Here is a 21173-nt window from a genome sequence, read left to right as displayed (position 1 = left end):
TGGGGCTCTCCCCGGAGTCCTTAGATACTAACGTGATATGAGTTAAACTTATAGGGGCTCCTGGGGGGCATTACTGCGAAAGTGAATGAACTGTGAAGTGTCTTGAGGCATAACACCTCATTGTACAGATGCGCACACGTCTCTTGCTGCTTTTGGCACATACAAGCATCTTGTTGAGTAACGTCACACATGCCCCATTGGCAGCAAAAGAGTTTAAAAACTAAATCTTACAGGGGTTGTGTGTTTGCTTCCTATGGATCAATATACTGTAAGTATAGATATAGGATAAAGTGTCCGCCGTCAAACTTAGCGTAGGTTGAGCTTGATGGACATATGTCTTTTTTCAACCTCGCCTACTATGGCATGGAGCGCAAACATGGAGGCGCGACTTTTTCTAGGGGGGGGGGGACAGCGTTTACAGAGGCATCGCGCTCTTCTCCACAACGTTTAAATAAAATGCATGGGGAGCGCGCAAGGCCTCTGTATGTCTCTTAGGCTTCACTTATACTGCCGGCGACGGCCGATGACGTCACCCGTCGCCATTGCGACAGCTGCATTTAAGTAGCCAGCGACGTCAGAAAGAGGGACGGAAAAGCCTTCCGATTGGCCACAAGGGGAGACCGTCGCTGAATTAATCAAACAACAGTGACTACCAGATTTTTGGTAGCGCTGTCGCTTGGTTGCACCGTCACCATCGCGTGCACTATAAGCGCCGACGACAAGCGTAGCCTAACCTTCTCTCCGGAGACTTCTGGCGATGCGTCACCATGACAACGCGGAGTCAAATGACGCCGCTGATGCCGGAGAAAAGGTAATGGGGGACGAACGCGAGCAGGGGGAAGAGCAAGCAGGGGGGCGCAAACGAAAAAGTTTGCGCTCCCCTGTATAATTATGGAACCAATAATTGGAGAAATATAAGGTATGAATTGATTCATCCCAGTAACATGATATATAATGCACCAACAGATCCCACTAATTGCTCCATATAATTACTCCCGGTCTTCACAATGTCACTTTAAATTAAAGCGGAGAATGAGAGACTGATGCACAGGGAATGAGAGACTGATGCACAGAGAATAAGAGACTGATGCACAGGGAATGAGAGACTGATGCGCAGAGAATGAGAGACTGATGCACAGGGAATGAGAGACTGATGCGCAGGGAATGAGAGACTGATGCGCAGAGAATGAGAGACTGATGCACAGAGAATGAGAGACTGATGCACAGAGAATGAGAGACTGATGCACAGAGAATGAGAGACGGATGCACAGGGAATGAGAGACTGATGCGCAGAGAATGAGAGACTGATGCGCAGGGAATGAGAGACTGATGCGCAGAGAATGAGAGACTGATGCGCAGAGAATGAGAGACTGATGCACAGAGAATGAGAGACTGATGCGCAGAGAATGAGAGACTGATGCGCAGAGAATGAGAGACTGATGCACAGGGAATGAGAGACTGATGCACAGGGAATGAGAGACTGATGCACAGAGAATGAGAGACTGATGCACAGAGAATGAGAGACTGATGCACAGGGAATGAGAGACTGATGCACAGAGAATGAGAGACTGATGCGCAGGGAATGAGAGACTGATGCGCAGAGAATGAGAGACTGATGCGCAGAGAATGAGAGACTGATGCACAGGGAATGAGAGACTGATGCACAGGGAATGAGAGACTGATGCAAAGAGAATGAGAGACTGATGCGCAGGGAATGAGAGACTGATGCGCAGAGAATGAGAGACTGATGCACAGGGAATGAGAGACTGATGCACAGAGAATGAGAGACTGATGCACAGAGAATGAGAGACTGATGCACAGGGAATGAGAGACTGATGCACAGGGAATGAGAGACTGATGCACAGGGAATGAGAGACTGATGCACAGGGAATGAGAGACTGATGCACAGGGAATGAGAGACTGATGCACAGGGAATGAGAGACTGATGCACAGGGAATGAGAGACTGATGCACAGGGAATGAGAGACTGATGCACAGAGAATGAGAGACTGATGCACAGAGAATGAGACTGATGCACAGAGAATGAGAGACTGATGCACAGGGAATGAGAGACTGATGCACAGGGAATGAGAGACTGATGCACAGGGAATGAGAGACTGATGCGCAGGGAATGAGAGACTGATGCGCAGGGAATGAGAGACTGATGCGCAGGGAATGAGAGACTGATGCGCAGGGAATGAGAGACTGATGCGCAGAGAATGAGAGACTGATGCGCAGGGAATGAGAGACTGATGCGCAGAGAATGAGAGACTGATGCACAGGGAATGAGAGACTGATGCGCAGAGAATGAGAGACTGATGCGCAGAGAATGAGAGACTGATGCGCAGAGAATGAGTGACTGATGCACAGAGAATGAGAGACTGATGCACAGTGAATGAGAGACTGATGCGCAGGGAATGAGAGACTGATGCACAGAGAATGAGAGACTGATGCACAGGGAATGAGAGACTGATGCGCAGAGAATGAGAGACGGATACGCAGAGAATGAGAGACTGATGCGCAGAGAATGAGAGACTGATGCGCAGAGAATGAGAGACTGATGCGCAGAGAATGAGAGACTGATGCACAGAGAATGAGAGACTGATGCACAGTGAATGAGAGACTGATGCGCAGGGAATGAGAGACTGATGCGCAGAGAATGAGAGACTGATGCGCAGAGAATGAGAGACTGATGCACAGAGAATGAGAGACTGATGCGCAGAGAATGAGAGACTGATGCGCAGAGAATGAGAGACTGATGCACAGTGAATGAGAGACTGATGCACAGGGAATGAGAGACTGATGCGCAGAGAATGAGAGACTGATGCGCAGGGAATGAGAGACTGATGCACAGGGAATGAGAGACTGATGCGCAGGGAATGAGAGACTGATGCACAGGGAATGAGAGACTGATGCACAGGGAATGAGAGACTGATGCACAGGGAATGAGAGACTGATGCGCAGGGAATGAGAGACTGATGCGCAGAGAATGAGAGACTGATGCACAGGGAATGAGAGACTGATGCACAGGGAATGAGAGACTGATGCACAGGGAATGAGAGACTGATGCACAGGGAATGAGAGACTGATGCGCAGAGAATGAGAGACTGATGCACAGGGAATGAGAGACTGATGCACAGGGAATGAGAGACTGATGCACAGGGAATGAGAGACTGATGCACAGGGAATGAGAGACTGATGCACAGGGAATGAGAGACTGATGCACAGGGAATGAGAGACTGATGCACAGGGAATGTGTGTCTTTAGATCATTCAACTCTGCAGTTATTGTAATGTAATAGTATAATATTTTTATTGTTCCTAACTCCAATTCTTTATTAACATGTACGTGTGTTATGCCGTTTAAGATAAAAAACAAATCTTAAAGAAGAGAATTCGGTTACAAATTACTCTTCTAGCATTAGTTTAAAAGTCACATTAATTTTGAGGAATTTCCAAAAGCTTTCCTTGACAGTCCCTCCTACGAGCAAAGTGTACTAATGGCAGTGACATGGTTAAGGGGTCAGTCCCTCATAGGGGAAAAGTGTAAAAATGGCAGTGACATGGTTAATGGGTCAGTCCCTCTTAGGAACAAAGTGTACTAATTGCAGTGACATGGTTAAGGGGTCAGTCCCTCTTAGGAACAAAGGGTACTAATGGCAGTGACATGGTTAATGGGTCAGTACCTCCTAGGAGCAAAGTGTACTAATGGCAGTGACATGTTTAATGGGTCAGTACCTCCTAGGGGCAAAGTGTACTAATGGCAGTGACATGTTTAAGGGGTCAGTCCCTCCTAAGGGCAAAGTGTACTAATGGCAGTGACATGGTTAAGGGGTCAGTGTCTGCTAGGGACACAGTGTACTAATGGCAGTGACATGGTTAAGGGGTCAGTCCCTCCTAGGGGCAAAGTGTACTAAGGGCAGTGACAGGGTTAAGGGGTCAGTGTCTGCTAGGGACACAGTGTACTAATGGCAGTGACATGGTTAAGGGGTCAGTACCTCCTAGGAGCAAAGTGTACTAATGGCAGTGACATGGTTAATGGGTCAGTCCCTCCTAGGAACAAAGTTTACTAATGGCAGTGACAGGGTTAAGGGTCAGTCCCTCCTGGGGCAAAGTGTACTAATGGCAGTGACATGGTTAACGGGTCAGTCCCTCCTTGGGGCAAAGTGTACTAATGGCAGTGACATGTTTTAGGGGTCAGTCCCTCCTAGGAACAAAGTGTACTAATGGCAGTGACAGGGTTACGGGGTCAGTGTCTCCTAGGGACACAGTGTACTAATGGCAGTGAAATGGTTAAGGGGTCAGTCCCTCCTAGGGGCAAAGTGTACTAATGGCAGTGGCATGTTTTAGGGGTCAGTCCCTCCTAGGAACAAAGTGTACTAATGGCAGTGACATGGTTAAGGGGTCAGTCCCTCCTAGGGGCAAAGTGTACTAAGGGCAGTGACAGAGTTAAGGGGTCAGTGTCTGCTAGGGACACAGTGTACTAATGGCAGTGAAATGGTTAAGGGGTCAGTACCTCCTAGGAGCAAAGTGTACTAATGGCAATGACAGGGTTAAGGGGTCAGTCCCTCCTGGGGCAAAGTGTACTAATGGCAGTGACATGGTTAACGGGTCAGTCCCTCCTTGGGGCAAAGTGTACTAATGGCAGTGACATGTTTAAGGGGTCAGTCCCTCCTAGGAACAAAGAGTACTAATGGCAGTAACATGGTTAAGGGGTCAGTCCCTCCTAGGGGCAAAGTGTACAAAGGGCAGTGACAGGGTTAAGGGGTCAGTGTCTACTAGGGACACAGTGCACTAATGGCAGTGATATGGTTAAGGGGTCAGTACCTCCTAGGAGCAAAGTGTACTAATGGCAGTGACATGGTTAAGGGGTCAGTGTCTCCTAGGGACACAGTGTACTAATGGCAGTGACATGGTTAAGGGGTCAGTACCTCCTAGGAGCAAAGTGTACTAATGGCAGTGACATGGTTAATGGGTCAGTCCCTCCTAGGAACAAATTGTACTAATGGCAGTGACAGGGTTAAGGGGTCAGTCCCTCCTGGGGCAAAGTGTACTAATGGCAGTGACATGGTTAACGGGTCAGTCCCTCCTTGGGGCAAAGTGTACTAATGGCAGTGACATGTTTTAGGGGTCAGTCCCTCCTAGGAACAAAGTATACTAATGGCAGTTACATGGTTACGGGGTCAGTGTCTCCTAGGGACACAGTGTACTAATGGCAGTGAAATGGTTAAGGGGTCAGTCCCTCCTAGGGGCAAAGTGTACTAATGGCAGTGACATGGTTAAGGGGTCAGTCCCTCCTAGGGGCAAAGTGTACTAATGGCAGTGACATGTTTTAGGGGTCAGTCCCTCCTAGGAACAAAGTGTACTAATGGCAGTGACATGGTTAAGGGGTCAGTCCATCCTAGGGACACAGTGTACTAATGGCAGTGACATGGTTAAGGGGTCAGTCCCTCCTAGGGACAAAGTGTACTAATGGCAGTGACATGGTTAAGGGGTCAGTAATTTAGGGAAGCTCGTCAGATTGGGAGCGTTTAGTAAACTACATCTTAAAATACTGAACAAAAAAGTGTTTTTTTTTAAACACTCGGGGAACCAGCGATATTTACAACGAGGCGTCTGTTCAACTTCAAGCGTGTTCCTGCAGCCAGTCCCCCCGTTTTATTCGGGTGGGGTTGCAGTAGTGTTTGGGAGCTGGAGGGTTTCCAGTGAAAATACCCAAACAGTTGTTTCTCATCGAGCAGGTGAAAGTATCACCATTTGCTACTGGATTGTGTCTTTAGGGCACACACATATGTCAGGCCCATATGTTGCTTATTAATCCTGTAGATTACCTATTGGGATCACTGAGCAGTTTCTTTCCCTCCCCCCTCCCTCACCCCCCCCCCCGCCCCCCCCCCCCAGATAATGCATGTGCCACTCGCATATGAAAAGTCCCACCTGGCTGGTATTCCAGAACAATGAGGTATTATTGTTTATAGCCACCAACATAAATTGAGGTCAGTCTCCGAGACAAAACGTGGCATTGTGTGGAAATTAATTTGGTGCTAAACTATAATCCTCGGGCTTCCAGAAATGGCAGCAGTTAGCTAAACGCTAATTGTGGGTTGTAGGTTAAAGTTGAAGCATTCACGCGGTAAAACTGAAAAACTACAGCGATATAAAGGAAAATAATGTGGATAACCTGTTGTACACAGTGATCCCAGGCTGCTCCGTCTTTACTGCAATAGATTGTAAGCTCTCCGGGGGAGGGATGTCCTTTCCTGTTGCCTTACATTGTTGCGCTTGTTGGATTATAATTCTCTGTAATGTAGTGTCTTTGTAAAGCCTGAGTACGCGGGCGCTGTATATATAAAGATATACACGCGATAATGAAGCGTGACAGATATTATACCAGTTCCATTGTGATTTTACGATGGATATGGCTCTATCCGCTTTTTGACGGGTTGTGCATGTGGAAGGAGCAGTTTCTCCCCCAGACCTCACCTGTTTTTTACACACGGGGGGGGGGGGGAAGCACAGGGTCCCTGGAGCTGACCGGCATTAATTTCAGCTCGGGACCCCCTGGTTAACGAGATACACATCGGGAACGCTGGCACCGGTGCTTCCTGGCTGTTCAAGTCATGTAACGCCACGTGGGCCAATAGCTGCAATGGATCATGTAGGGGCTTCCTATTGGCCCGTGTATCTCAAGAGATTTAATCCGCCATTTTGTTTCCCCTGGTGGGGACGGTATTGGCGCTGTGTTTACACGTACTGTATGTATCTAATAAACCCCCTGCTTCCCTGCCATGTAAAAACAGTTGGATAGTGGGGGGTAAAGATGAAGATTTGGGGGGACTCTCGCTTTAACCCATTTGCTGGAGAAGCCTGGAATATACAATGTAGCATATACCCTGATATCTGGGGAATGTAACATATACCCTGATATCTGGGGAATGTAACATATACCCTGATATCTGGGGAATGTAACATATACCCTGATATCTGGGGAATGTAACATATACCCTGATATCTGGGGAATGTAACATATACCCTGATATCTGGGGAATGTAACATATACCCTGATATCTGGGGAATGTAACATAAACCCTGATATCTGGGGAATGTAACATATACCCTGATATCTGGGGAATGTAACAAATACCCTGATATCTGGGGAATGTAACATATACCATGATATCTGGGGAATGTAACATATACCCTGATATCTGGGGAATGTAACATATACCATGATATCTGGGGAATGTAACATATACCCTGATATCTGGGGAATGTAACATATACCCTGATATCTGGGGAATGTAACATATACCCTGATATCTGGGGAATGTAACATATACCCTGATATCTGGGGAATGTAACATATACCCTGATATCTGGGGAATGTAACATATACCCTGATATCTGGGGAATGTAACATAAACCCTGATATCTGGGGAATGTAACATATACCCTGATATCTGGGGAATGTAACATATACCCTGATATCTGGGGAATGTAACATATACCCTGATATCTGGGGAATGTAACATATACCCTGATATCTGGGGAATGTAACATATACCCTGATATCTGGGGAATGTAACATATACCCTGATATCTGGGGAGTGTAACATATACCCTGATATCTGGGGAATGTAACATATACCCTGATATCTGGGGAATGTAACATATACCCTGATATCTGGGGAATGTAACATAAACCCTGATATCTGGGGAATGTAACTTATACCCTGATATCTGGGGAATGTAACATATACCCTGATATCTGGGGAATGTAACATATACCCTGATATCTGGGGAATGTAACATATACCCTGATATCTGGGGAATGTAACATATACCCTGATATCTGGGGAATGTAACATAAACCCTGATATCTGGGGAATGTAACATATACCCTGATATCTGGGGAATGTAACATATACCCTGATATCTGGGGAATGTAACATATACCCTGATATCTGGGGAATGTAACATATACCCTGATATCTGGGGAATGTAACATATACCCTGATATCTGGGGAATGTAACATATACCCTGATATCTGGGGAATGTAACATATACCCTGATATCTGGGGAATGTAACATATACCCTGATATCTGGGGAATGTAACATATACCCTGATATCTGGGGAATGTAACATAAACCCTGATATCTGGGGAATGTAACATATACCCTGATATCTGGGGAATGTAACATATACCCTGATATCTGGGGAATGTAACATATACCCTGATATCTGGGGAGTGTAACATTTACCCTGATATCTGGGAAATGTAACATATACCCTGATATCTGGGGAGTGTAACATATACCCTGATATCTCGGGAATGTAACATATACCCTGATATCTGGGGAGTGTAACATATACCTTGTAGAGTTGTTACTCCATTGCCCAGGGGGAGTTACGGGTATGTTGCGTTGGTGACTTCTTTGGCATTAAGGGGGTTACATTTGGGGATTTATTTGACATACTGTATATGGCGCCCTCTGTAATCGCGTTAGAAATGTCAGAGCTGATGAAGGAGTGGCTCAGTGAGTAACGACACTGACTGGCACTGAGAGCTTGAAGCAGGGGAGCCTGGTTCAATTCCTGGTGTCGGCTCCTTGTGACCTTGGGCAAGTCACTTTATCTCCCTGTGCCACAGGCACCAAAAACGTAGATTGTAAGCTCCACGGGGCAGGGACTTGTGCCTGCAAAAATGTCTCTGTAAAGTGCTACGTATAACTAGCAGCGCTATACAAGAACATGCTATTATTATTATATTAAGGGAATATGCCGGTGCAAGAAGGTTGTTGGTATACAAGTTTGGCCCATTGTCCCACACAACCGAAGTGTTTGATACAGTACGTTTATTTTTCTCTTACAATAACTGTCTTCCTTTTGAAGCCTGTGCACGCGTAGAGAGCCATGTAATGCCATGTAATGGGGGAGCCATGTAATGGAGGAGCCATGTAATGGGGGAGCCCAAACAAGAACCTTGCCCAGGGCCAAATATACGCCTAATCCGTCGCTACCCTAGAACGTACCTGAAAACAAGATGTATATCTGTGGAGCATGTGTCCTGGCAATGTATCTGGCAGTTGAAGAATAGACAGAAACATCACCTGGTTTATTCTTTATAGTGATGTGGGACACTAACATAAGAACCTAATGCCACACACAAAAAGTAGTTCATAGGAGGGGCTTTTGGCTTTAGACATGGACTGCCGGGCTACTGATGCAATAAATCACTTAGGGGTCAGTCTATATTTTCATCCGAAATCCCCATAGATTTTAATATGGATTTGCTTCTGTAAACTGCCCCAGCGGCCACCTCAGACTGGGTAGAATGTGACCCTAATCTTGCATTAAGGAGTGATGATTGGGGCTTTTATGGATAACAGTAATATTTTTATACCGCCATATAAGTAAGGATTTTCTTAATTCGCGCCATATCCAGTTGTACAATCGGTGACAGTAATGCTGTCTTATTCGTATCATCCAATGTTCAGCATAACAGAATATACATTCAAGTTATAGCAATTTCGGGATACGTTAGAAACTTGTTCTACATCATGTTTCTTAGAGCAAAGAGTCCTTTATCCAGTCTTCCCATCCGATCGCCCAGTGGAGACGTGTAGTGTACAATTGACCTAAACATTGCTGTTGTATTGGGTCAAGAATTATTTCTTCCAGCACCTCAACAGCAAGAATAAAAAAATAACCGTTTTAACGTGTACTTTAGGTTGGAGATTTTGATCAAAGTACTGTCTGTCTCCGACATTCACCCTCCATCAACATATCGGACACATCAGCCTGTCAATAGAGGTACTTGTTGGGTGAGCTCATGGAACATGTGTTTCCTCTAGAGATGATTGATGTCAAAATATCCTGTGAAGGAGTATATTTAACTTCCGGGATTAACAATGGTTAAAAGTGCCATTAAAATAATTGTTACTGTGCTTGGATCAGGGCCCCTTCCCGAAATATGGGGCATATATTTGTAGATGTCACATTTTTATGGTATGTGTCATCTATAGGAACTGAAAATGAAGAGGCTATTAATAGTAAGGGTAATCGGTATCCCCTAATATCATCAGACCTCAGCTACTTGGTTCAGCACTTATTCACTTACTTAATCACCTTCACTGCCAGTGGGGTTAACCCTTTCAGCATTGATGGGGGGAAAAAGTCTATTTCCATCAGAGAGAATGGTAAATTGCACCGGATCCCCTGGGTGCGTTCCAGAGAGAGTCTGTCAGTAGGTGGCATAAAGTTTGGTATATACCATGCCAGCTTAGCACACAATAACTTCTCTCCTTATTTCTCAATTACCAATCCTCAAATCACTCATTGGCACCATCCATAGGGGCAGAGTCACCAAACTCTGGGTACGAGTCAACACACCCCCCCCACCCCCCATTCAAGTCAATAGGCCTTAACGCAGGATTCGGCGCCCTTAACGCAGGATTCGGCGCCCTAACCACTACCAGTGTTTTGTTAATCTGCCCCATAATGTCTTCATATATTGATGCACACGGAGGCAACATGGATGTGTCCCTCTCGATTTAATATCATAATGCTGATTGTGAGCTGAACACATATTCCCTTAGTATCCCTGTGATTCAGGACATCAACAACTGAATTATCAGATTTTTTTGCTGACCTTCTGTTTCTGATCTACAGTGCCAGCTATCATATCAGAGTTATGTAATAAAGAATGGCATCGCTGTATGTATTTGTGTGATCGCTCTCCCAATAAATAGATTATGACAGCACATACTCTTGTCAGTCTTGGGCATGTCCAGAATGGCAGCTTGAGTGATACCAATGAGAATAGATAACTTTATGAGCCCTGACCAGTATCTTGGGTTGAGGTGAAGCTGACCAGTATCTTGGGTTGAGGTGAAGCTGACCTGTATATTGGGTTGATGTGAAGCTGACCTGTATCTTGGGTTGAGGTGAAGCTGACCTTTATCTTGGGTTGAGGTGAAGCTGACCTGTATCTTGGGTTGAGGTGAAGCTGACCTGTATCTTGGGTTGACGTGAAGCTGACCTGTATCTTGGGTTGAGGTGAACCTGAACTGTATTTTGGGTTGAGGTGAAGCTGACCAGTATCTTGGGTTGATGTGAAGCTGACCTGTATCTTGGGTTGAGGTGAAGCTGACCTATATATTGGGTTGAGATGAAGCTGACCAGTATCTTGGGTTGACGTGAAGCTGACCAGTATCTTGGGTTGAGGTGAAGCTGACCTGTATCTTGGGTTGAGGTTTAGCTGACCAGTATCTTGGGTTGAGGTGAAGCTGACCTGTATCTTGGGTTGAGGTGAAGCTGACCAGTATCTTGGGTTGAGGTGAACCTGAACTGTATTTTGGGTTGAGGTGAAGCTGACTAGTATCTTGGGTTGACGTGAAACTGACCTGTATATTTGATTGACGTGAAGCTGACCTGTATCTTGGGTTGACGTGAAGCTGACCTGTATCTTGGGTTGATGTGAAGCTGACCAGTATCTTGGGTTGAAGTGAAGCTGACCAGTATCTTGGGTTGAGGTGAAGCTGACCAGTATCTTGGGTTGAGGTGAACCTGAACTGTATTTTTGGTTGAGGTGAAGCTGACCAGTATCTTGGGTTGATGTGAAGCTGACCTGCATCTTGGGTTGACGTGAAGCTGACCTGTATCTTGGGTTGACGTGAAGCTGACCTATATCTTGGGTTGAGGTGAAACTGACCTGTATATTGGGTTGATGTGAAGCTGACCTGTATCTTAGGTTGAGGTTAAGCTGACCTGTATCTTGGGTTGACGTGAAACTGACCTGTATCTTGGGTTGACGTGAAGCTGACCTGTATCTTGGGTTGACGTGAAGCTGACCTGTATCTTGGGTTGACGTGAAGCTGACCTGTATATTGGGTTGACGTGAAGCTGACCTGTATCTTGGGTTGATGTGAAGCTGACCTGTATCTTGGGTTGACGTGAAGCTGACCTGTATCTTGGGTTGACGTGAAGCTGACCTGTATCTTGGGTTGAGGTGAAGCTGACCTGTATCTTGGGTTGACGTGAAACTGACCTGTATCTTGGGTTGACGCGAAGCTGACCTGTATATTGGGTTGATGTGAAGCTGACCTGTATCTTGGGTTGAGGTGAAGCTGACCTGTATATTGGGTTGACGTGAAGCGGACCTGTATCTTGGGTTGAGGTAAAGCTGACCTGTAACTTGGGTTGACGTGAAGCTGACTTGTATCTTGGGTTGATGTGAAGCTGACCTGTATCTTGGGTTGAGGTGAAGCTGCCAGAAATTTCCATCAAATCTTATTTCATAATCTTCGCCGTACTGGCCAACGCAAGGAAGATTCGAGCAGGAATTCTTGGGAAGAAAATGAGTGAGGTCTCTTTATTGTCTATCAACTAGAACTTGCATAGGGGAATGTCCATCAGGGAGAAAGTATACCAGTGATATGTTCACTTCAACATCTGGTTGATAAAATAGGCAAGGGGGACATGTTCCTAGCGTCGGGTTACCAGCACAACTGCCATAGCCCTCTTTGCTCTCTTTGTATACATTGACAGTAGAAAGATGTGTTTCAACTGTTTCTCTTGGTTTATAGGCATCAAAACAGAAGACAGTTTAAGCCATTCTCCTGGACAAAGTGGGTTTCTCAGCTACGGCTCAAGTTTCAGCACCCCTCCACCAGGACAAGCACCATACACTTATCAGATGCATGGTATGTAACTCTGAGCTCTCGCTCTCTCTTCGTAATGTAAGGAAGGCAGGAGTCCTAAATTGCAGGAGTAACCAAAGAATCCCCAGAGATGGAGTTTCACTTAGGAAAATGAATGAGGTATCAGTTCAGGGGGGCTCAACTCCAGGCCTCAAAACCCCCCCCACCCAATCGTTCAGGTTTTAACAATATCCCAGCTTCAGCACAGGTGGCTCAATCAGAGGCTTACTGAGCCACCTGTGCTGAAGCTGGGATATCCTGAGCCATTATGAGCCACCTGTGCTGAAGCTGGGATATCCTGACCTGGTGGAGAGTCTTGAGGACTGGTGTTGAGCACCCCTGTACTAGTTGACTTTAGTTATGGTTAGGATAGGGTTATAATGTAGTCGCTGTACCATCAACTGACACCACAATGCACGCGTGTTCTCCTCATTGGAAATATACTTTTAGAGGTCCATTTATCAGAGTTTTCTTGATTTAAAAGGAAAAAAAACACCAAAAACTCCAGATATATCTCAAATCCCATTTCCAAAGAGAAAAGAGATGTGTGGTTTATAGATAATTATTATAATTATACTGGGTTGTATCTTCATGTTCAAGTTGAGGGATAGGTTGGCATTGTATTTCTTCCACTTGAACGGTCACTGCCGTCCTATCTAGCATATAGTGGAACATATACATATAAGTTTGTTTCATACACATGCCTTATAGCTTTTCAGGTGTGAACCCAATAGCAACTGAGCAAAGGATGCACCGTTAATGCAATATATTCCACAGTTTATTGGCTTTTGGGGGGAAAATACCAAAGCGTTGATCTTCTTCCTTTATATACAGTAAATAAAAATATAATTTGTGAGCATCTCAGACACGTCTGCAACCCTGATCTCTTACCATACAGCGCTCCCACTGGAATTCTGGGTAATGACATGCAAATGAGCACACAGTGTCACCTTTTATGCACCAAATACAGAAGGGGGTCCCAAAGCCAAAGCTGTTACTTTTGGGGGAGTTCAAAAAGATTGGGAAGGGCTGATCGGCAAAAAGCCTGCTCGCAGAAGGTATGATTGGCGGCAGGAAATGCAGAAGATTGTACATTTCGAACAGCATTTTGATATTCTTTGGTGTTTTTACACCAAATGTAACACCTGCATACTCTGCTGGGCCTTGTGGCAGTGAAGGGGTTATCCACGCAGCCACCATTTCCAGCGCAAACCGGATTTACGCCCGTGGCAGTGGAATGCGCGGGATTCTCCTCCTGGCGTACAGCACGCAGAGTGGTACCGACGTTGGAAATAAACCTGCCAGCTCGCACCGGGAGAGGTTCTCTGTGAGAAAGGGCTTTTCTCTGTGTAAGGAGTTGCAGATATTGGGTCCGGCGCCCCCGTTCAGGTTCTGTGACGCTAGTTGCCTAAAGGCTTTTGAAACAGCGCGGATCACAATAGTTTTTTTTAACATTTGGGGGCTCTTTAGATGCACAAATATACTCGGCTTGCGAGTCTGATATACTGTATTAGGTTTAGCTGAGAACCCTTAGGGACGTTTGCTATATCCGCTGAAGCAGCCGATCGGCGGCATTTCTGTCAGTAGGGAAGTCCATCTGAATATGGCGCAATTGGACACTTCAGTGGATATCGGGTAATCCCCTTAGTAGAAGATCTTAATACCACCTAACACAAGGGCGCTCAACTTCAGTCCTCCAGCCCCCCAACAGGTCAGGTTTTCAGGATATCCCAGCTTCAGCACAAGTGGCTCAATCAGAGGCCCAGTAAAAGACTGGAGCCTCTGATTGTGCCACCTGTGCTGAAGCAGGGACTGATTAAGCCACCTGTGCTGAAGCAGGTGTACCCCGAAAACCTGGCCCGTTGGAGGGCCGGAGTTGAGCACCCCTGACCTAACACAGAAGATGCCGTTTGCGCAGGTCTGCGCAGGTAAAAAGGAGAGTACCCAAACTTCCAATAAGAACAATATCGGCCATTTTATGGCAGTGAGCCCTTGTGCTGGATGGAAAATGGACACGCCGTCCGGCTAGCTCCACTGTCCTCGTGGCTCGCCCAAACAACAGGAAGTGACGTCACACGTGGCTCGCCCTTTCCCCACGGGTTTCCCACTGGAAAATGGATACATTTTACCATTATGCTTACAGCGCCGTGCGCGCACAGGCTGTACTGGGACCGCAGCCTTATGCTTACTGCGCCGTGCGCACACAGGCTGTACTGGGAACGCAGCCTTATGCTTACCGCGCCGTGCGCACACAGGCTGTACTGGGACCGCAGCCTTATGCTTACCGCGCCGTGCGCGCACAGGCTGTACTGGGACCGCAGCCTTATGCTTACAGCTCCGTGCGCACACAGGCTGTACTGGGAACGCAGCCTTATGCTTACCGCGCCGTGCGCACACAGGCTGTACTGGGACCGCAGCCTTATGCTTACCGCGCCGTGCGCGCACAGGCTGTACTGGGACCGCAGCCTTATGCTTACCGCGCCGTGCGCACACAGGCTGTACTGGGAACGCAGCCTTATGCTTACCGCGCCGTGCGCACACAGGCTGTACTGGGACCGCAGCCTTATGCTTACAGCGCCATGCGCACACAGGCTGTACTGGGACCGCAGCCTTATGCTTACCGCGCCGTGCGCACAGGCTGTACTGGGACCGCAGCCTTATGCTTACCGCGCCGTGCGCACACAGGCTGTACTGGGACCGCAGCCTTATGCTTACCGCGCCGTGCGCACACAGGCTGTACTGGGACCGCAGCCTTATGCTTACCGCGCCGTGCGCACACAGGCTGTACTGGGACCGCAGCCTTATGCTTACCGCGCCGTGCGCACACAGGCTGTACTGGGACCGCAGCCTTATGCTTACCGCGCCGTGCGCACACAGGCTGTACTGGGACCGCAGCCTTATGCTTACCGCGCCGTGCGCACAGGCTGTACTGGGACCGCAGCCTTATGCTTACCGCGCCGTGCGCACACAGGCTGTACTGGGAACGCAGCCTTATGCTTACCGCGCCGTGCGCACAGGCTGTACTGGGACCGCAGCCTTATGCTTACCGCGCTGCGCCTGTCTCTTGCACACAGTGCTACTGAATATCAGTTAAACCCGGAGGATTTCTTTGCTGCAAGGTCCGTAGTTTTGTCATTTCTTACATTTGTTGCAAACAAGAGCAGAAAATGGGGGCAATGCGACACAAACTGACTTTTTTGTGTGTGCGCATGAATACATGAACTCAATGGGCCTCAGAGTGTTATATTTACGACAGCAGTTTTGTTACGGGTAATATATAACAGCGTCCGGGCGGGAGTCCTCCAGCACCGACGGGGTTAAAAGAAGCTGTGTTTGGGGATGGATTGTACCTTTCAGGCATTTACCTTGACACGAATTTTCGCTTCCCACGCCACGCTTTAACCCTGCTCCGGGGGGGGGGGGGGGGGAGCATCTTCCCCTCGGGTGAGACGAAAGGGACTTGGTTTTCATCATAAATCAACCTCCAAGGTAGATTTCTAGGTGGAATTTTTTGCTTTATGTCTTCGGTCTCTCTTACACACTTCTGAGATTGACAGCCAGAGACGTCCAGAGACGTCCAGAGACAGCCAGAGACAGCCAGAGACAGCCAGAGACAGCCAGAGACAGCCAAAGAAGTACAGAGACAGCCAGAGACAGCCAAAGACACCCAGAGACAGCCAGAGACGTCCAGAGACAGCTGAAAGTCCCTGTGTTTTTTTTCTTTTTAGTAAAGTTGACCCTCAGGAGACTCTTTAGCGTCTGACTTTTAACCTCTGATACAGCAACTAAACTTTTAAGTGTATTTTCAAACGGGACAAAAAGTATTTGGAAAGAAAATAAACCCTTTAGCCTACAAGGCATTCTAACGGGTAGAATTAGACAGTCCCTGTGTGGTTCCATTTAAGGGTTATTTTAATATCCAACCAATTAAAAAATATATGTATATGTTCCGTTAACGTGAGCCTTTTTATAGTCTACTAAATTATATTTCAAAGATACTGTGCTGTATCTGCTTCAATTTTATTGTGGGTGTCTTAAGGGAAAGAAATGGGTTTCCTTTCCCCCCTCATTGGCTAAGTGCCTTGATTCGGTAAAGGATAGCAATTATCTGCTTGTGTGCCTTTGATTGGATCAATAAATAGAGAATGGCTCTGTAACTTTTATACATACAATGATATGAAACCCTAATGAACCAACGCAGAGGATAATGTGGGAGGGAATGGGCCTTTGGCTTCAGAAATAATGGGCTCTTGTGCGCAGTGACGGGTATAATTTAAAGTAACGCCAAACGTGATATTGTGCGGCTCTCACACAGAATACAAGTATATAACAGTGGATCAGAGAGAAATATATACGGGTGAGAACTGCTCAAACCCTCCGGTGAGGACTTGCTTCCGATAGTCCTCTTCCAAACACCACTCCACAAAAGTCCAGAGGGGACGGGGTCACCCTGCTCCCTCTGGACTTCTGTGCAGTGGGGATAATTTGAAGGCCATTAGGAAAGGTCACCTGCCGCCGTGCCCTTGATATTTTCTTTGGTTGCTATCGCTCCAAAACGTTGATTTAGCACCAATACCACCTGTCGTAAAGCGTTCTTTTCCCGGGGACCTGTAGCGTACTTACCCCCAGTAAACCCAAAGGTGTCAACAGAAGTCTGGGAGATTTGGAGGTCCTTGGCCCAAATATGGCATTTATAGGGGGAAAGTGTTGATTTTTATCAGTGAGGCTCTGCTGAAGTTTGTGCGCCTTTAAACGCTAAATATCAGTGATATTGCTCCCGACATTAATACTTCTGTGATGGCCTTTACCAGTGATTTAGAGGAATGTCACAATGGTGCAATAATCCCGTAGATTAGATACATTTCAATAAATCTCTTTATGGGTGGGCAAGGTTCCTTTTTAACCCCTCAGCTGCTAAGGGGCTCAGCAAAGCACCTTTATGTGGCCCCGAACGGCAGCAACCGAGTTAAAGGTGCACGCCCACTTTCCAGTTCTGTTTTAGCAGGACTTTTTTCTCCTATGTCACAAACCTTGTTAAATCCTCAAATTGATTTCTGCTTTGGAGAAATAATTGTGATGCGGCCTAATTATTTTTTCAGAGACCTCTAAAAAAATATGTCCATGTAGTACTGGGCATTGTGTCATCAACCAGACCACACACAGGAGTTTTCTGTTGCCGTCTGGAAGCAGGGGGTATAGTGGAGTGACCGTCACATCATACTATTTAATACCAAATAAGTAAACATGGGAAGGTTGTTGACCCAGGGAGTAATCTGATTTGCCAATATTTGGGGTCAGGTATTTTTCCCCTCATGAGATATTATTAGATCAGCGGTGCGCAAACTTGGGGGTGCCCCCCTCGTCTACTATGTAACTATGCAACTATGTCGCGGTGTAACTCTGTAACTATGCAACTATGTAACATTACAAAGCAACACATCACTAACTGCTTTAGAAGCAAAGGGACTGAGATTTAGCAGTGACCTTGGGCACATCTAAACACTGGCAGAAGGTTCCGTGTTTGTGCTCAGTCTGTTCTGTACACTTACATGTGTTTCTTGCAGCGTGTTCATTTTTATAGGTTGTCTCTAACCTGCAAATAGAACCCCATTGATAGCAGTGGGGTACGGAGCCTCCCTGTGAGAGGCAGGACTGATCCTCTTGAGTTGATGAGATCTGATGATGGTGAAAGGATTTATCTGATGTATCCCGTGTGTGCTTCATTGGGTGGCGGCTTCAGTGATTGTTGGGGGCCGATCTTGATAAGGTCACTGGTTGGTTTTATTATGCTTGTTTCACAAAGTCGGGGCTTTAATTCATCCAGTACGCTGGTTTCCATGTGTTTGTTGGTTTTGGGGGGTGAGTTATACTCAGTGAAAGGTTTTGGGAGGGGAGGCTTTGAGGCATGCTTGGTTATTGAAAAACATATGCTAACTATTTAATCTCGTGCAAGAACAGCTCAAATCACGCATACAAACATAGACCGTAAGATGTGTCCTTCCAATGGAGGAATCCTTGATGTTATTGTTATTAGAATCTCACCCCTTCCATCCGACTTTTATAGGACACGGACAATGTGTACCGCCATAAATATACCCCAGCCGAAAGAGCTGGCAGTCGGTTGTTTGGTACTTGTAGCACAAAGGGATAGAGCGATGTACAGCTAGGGGTCCATTAGAAGCAGAATTCACGTCAGTCCCAGTCTCCACCTTGTCAGAGGATTATGCATGAGAAATAGAGGACCCTTTGCCCGAGAAAGGGGACGCACAGGACCCCCCTAACAAACATCATATTAGTTTAGCATGTTTAGAAACTAATCACTAATTATTTGTATGTAGCTTCAATTAACTTATGGATATCTAGCCATTTGTTTTTTTTGTCCGTTTTTATTCTGTATTCCAGGTTACGTCAGTGTCAATAATTATTGAGGGAAATACAATACTCAGTTCATTAATATATGTATATATACAGCCTAGATCATGGATGGCGAACCTGTGACACTAATTAGCTTGACACCACATGGTTACACGGGCCAATCATCTCCAAGGCTCCTGTAGCCCGACGCACTAGTCACGTGACCACGCCGTATTATCACACGCACATGATTATTTGATGCGAACTGGCCGCAACCATGCGACTCACAGCGAAACATGCTTTAGAAGGGAGTGTAAGAACCGCGGCTTCCGTCCCTGCTGGGGGGGGTTCACGCGAGGAGTTCCCGTGTACTGCGTTTAATATTTGCTGCCCCAGTTTCTGCTACCGGAAGTAAAATAACTTGGCACGTAAAAAACTAATTGCATTCTTTTTTTTACTTTTACGGCACTCCAGCTCAAAACAGCTTGCCATCCCTGAGCTAGAATGTAAAATGACTGGACCTCTGTCTATACAAATACTTACCAGCTATCTGTGAGTAGGTTACTGGCTCTGCACTTCTCTAACCCAGGCTGTGCTGAAACACTGTATAATACGGCAGGTATAAGCTCATAGGGGTCCAGGTTAAAGTGGGTAAGAAGTAAAGCGTGATACAATGTGCTCATTTGCATGTCATTACCCAGAATCCCTGGCTGCATTTGAGGCACTGTTTGATAAGAGATAATGGGGAAGTGCAGGGCTGCAGACCTGCCTGAGACGTGCGAATGTACCACACGTGGTATTTTTATTTACTGTACACTGGACTGTGGAGGATTTTTGTCATTTTTTTTTATTTTTTTTTACTCGCCATAACGTAATGTCTGGTTATATCCACGCCAGAACCACGCAGCATCCGTTAAAGATTTGCTAAAAATTCCGGTGCTAAAGAGTTAACTCATTCTCCCAATGCTAACACAGTAAAAATGAACGCACAAAATGGACTTTTATTTAAAAGTTGCAATAAATCTCCAGGTATAGACGGGACTGCAGGGCAGATATGTGCAACAATGCTGCGTTTCAGGGAGTCTTTACTGCGCAAGACTTTTAATCTATATTCAGGTTCAATGCTAAATGTTCCACTACATTTTGTAAGCGTTAAGGAATCACGCGCATCACCTGATCGCGATGCAGTTCAGCGACAAGACAGAACAAATGACGCCTACGTTAAAATCTGCATCTGACACGTTGTTCATGGGTCTTCGCAAGTTACTTAACCTCTGTGTCCCTCTGCGGGTCTGTGTTATGGCAGGGCCATGGCTGATGTACATTGAATAAATGAAATTGAAAGAAAAATTCCTTTCCTTCTGCTGTATTTAACCCCCGACCTCAGCAATAATGCAAAACAGCCACGGCGGCTGAAAACCCGGTCCAGCGAAACAACGCTGTGTATTCTAGCTGGGAAATGGAAATTCGTGGTATTTGGGTGAAAGCCAGCTCCATAAAGCATCTCGCAGGAAGGTATAGGTGTGACTGCTTTCACGTATACTAACCTACTACCTGATGTATGTATGTATGTCTTTATATAGCGCCATTAGTGTACACAGCAGTATACACATGACAATCATATAAATAAACAAATAATGCAAATAACAGGTCATGGGAATAAGTGCTTCAGACATAAAAGTAACATTTCGGAAGAGGAGTCCCTGCTCCGAGGAGCTTACAATCTAATTGGTATGTAGGGAGAACGTACAGAGACAGTAGGAGGGAGTTCTGGGAAGTGCATCTGCAGGGGGCCAAGCTTTATGTATCATGTGTATAGTATTATCAATGGTGCTACTCATATGCTTCTTTAAGCAAGTGTGTCTTAAGGTGGAAAGAGAGGGTGCTAGTCGGGTACTGAGGGGAAGGGCATTCCAGAGGTGTGGGGCAGTCGGCGAGAAAGGTTTAAGGTGGAAGAGAGCTTTAGATACAAAGGGGGTAGAGAGAAGACATCCTTGAGCAGAACGCAAGAGTCGAAATGGGGCATAACGAGAAATTAGGGCTGAGATGTAAGGAGGGGCAGAGGAGTGTAAAGCTTTAAAAGTGAGGAGGAGAATTGAATGCGAGATGCGGGATTT

General features: G+C 46.2%; 1 protein-coding gene across 6 annotated transcripts in view; it reads left to right on the top strand.

Moving 5' to 3' along the window:
- Positions 1-21173, top strand: part of EYA2 (EYA transcriptional coactivator and phosphatase 2) — a 165187-nt gene that overhangs the window by 70313 nt on the left and 73701 nt on the right. For 5 of the 6 annotated variants that reach the window (XM_075571293.1, XM_075571296.1, XM_075571291.1 and 2 more), the window contains one exon: positions 12589-12705. The exons of the other annotated variant lie outside the window; for it this stretch is intronic. In XM_075571293.1, the coding sequence (XP_075427408.1) occupies positions 12589-12705 (117 nt within the window). The remainder of the gene's footprint in view (positions 1-12588; positions 12706-21173) is intronic. 6 annotated transcript variants of the gene reach the window in all.

The sequence above is a fragment of the Ascaphus truei genome, chromosome 15 (assembly GCF_040206685.1).
Source record: "Ascaphus truei isolate aAscTru1 chromosome 15, aAscTru1.hap1, whole genome shotgun sequence".
NCBI lineage: Eukaryota > Metazoa > Chordata > Amphibia > Anura > Ascaphidae > Ascaphus > Ascaphus truei.
The sequence above is the reverse complement of the archived record's forward strand: the minus strand, read 5'-3'. Positions and strand labels throughout refer to the sequence as shown.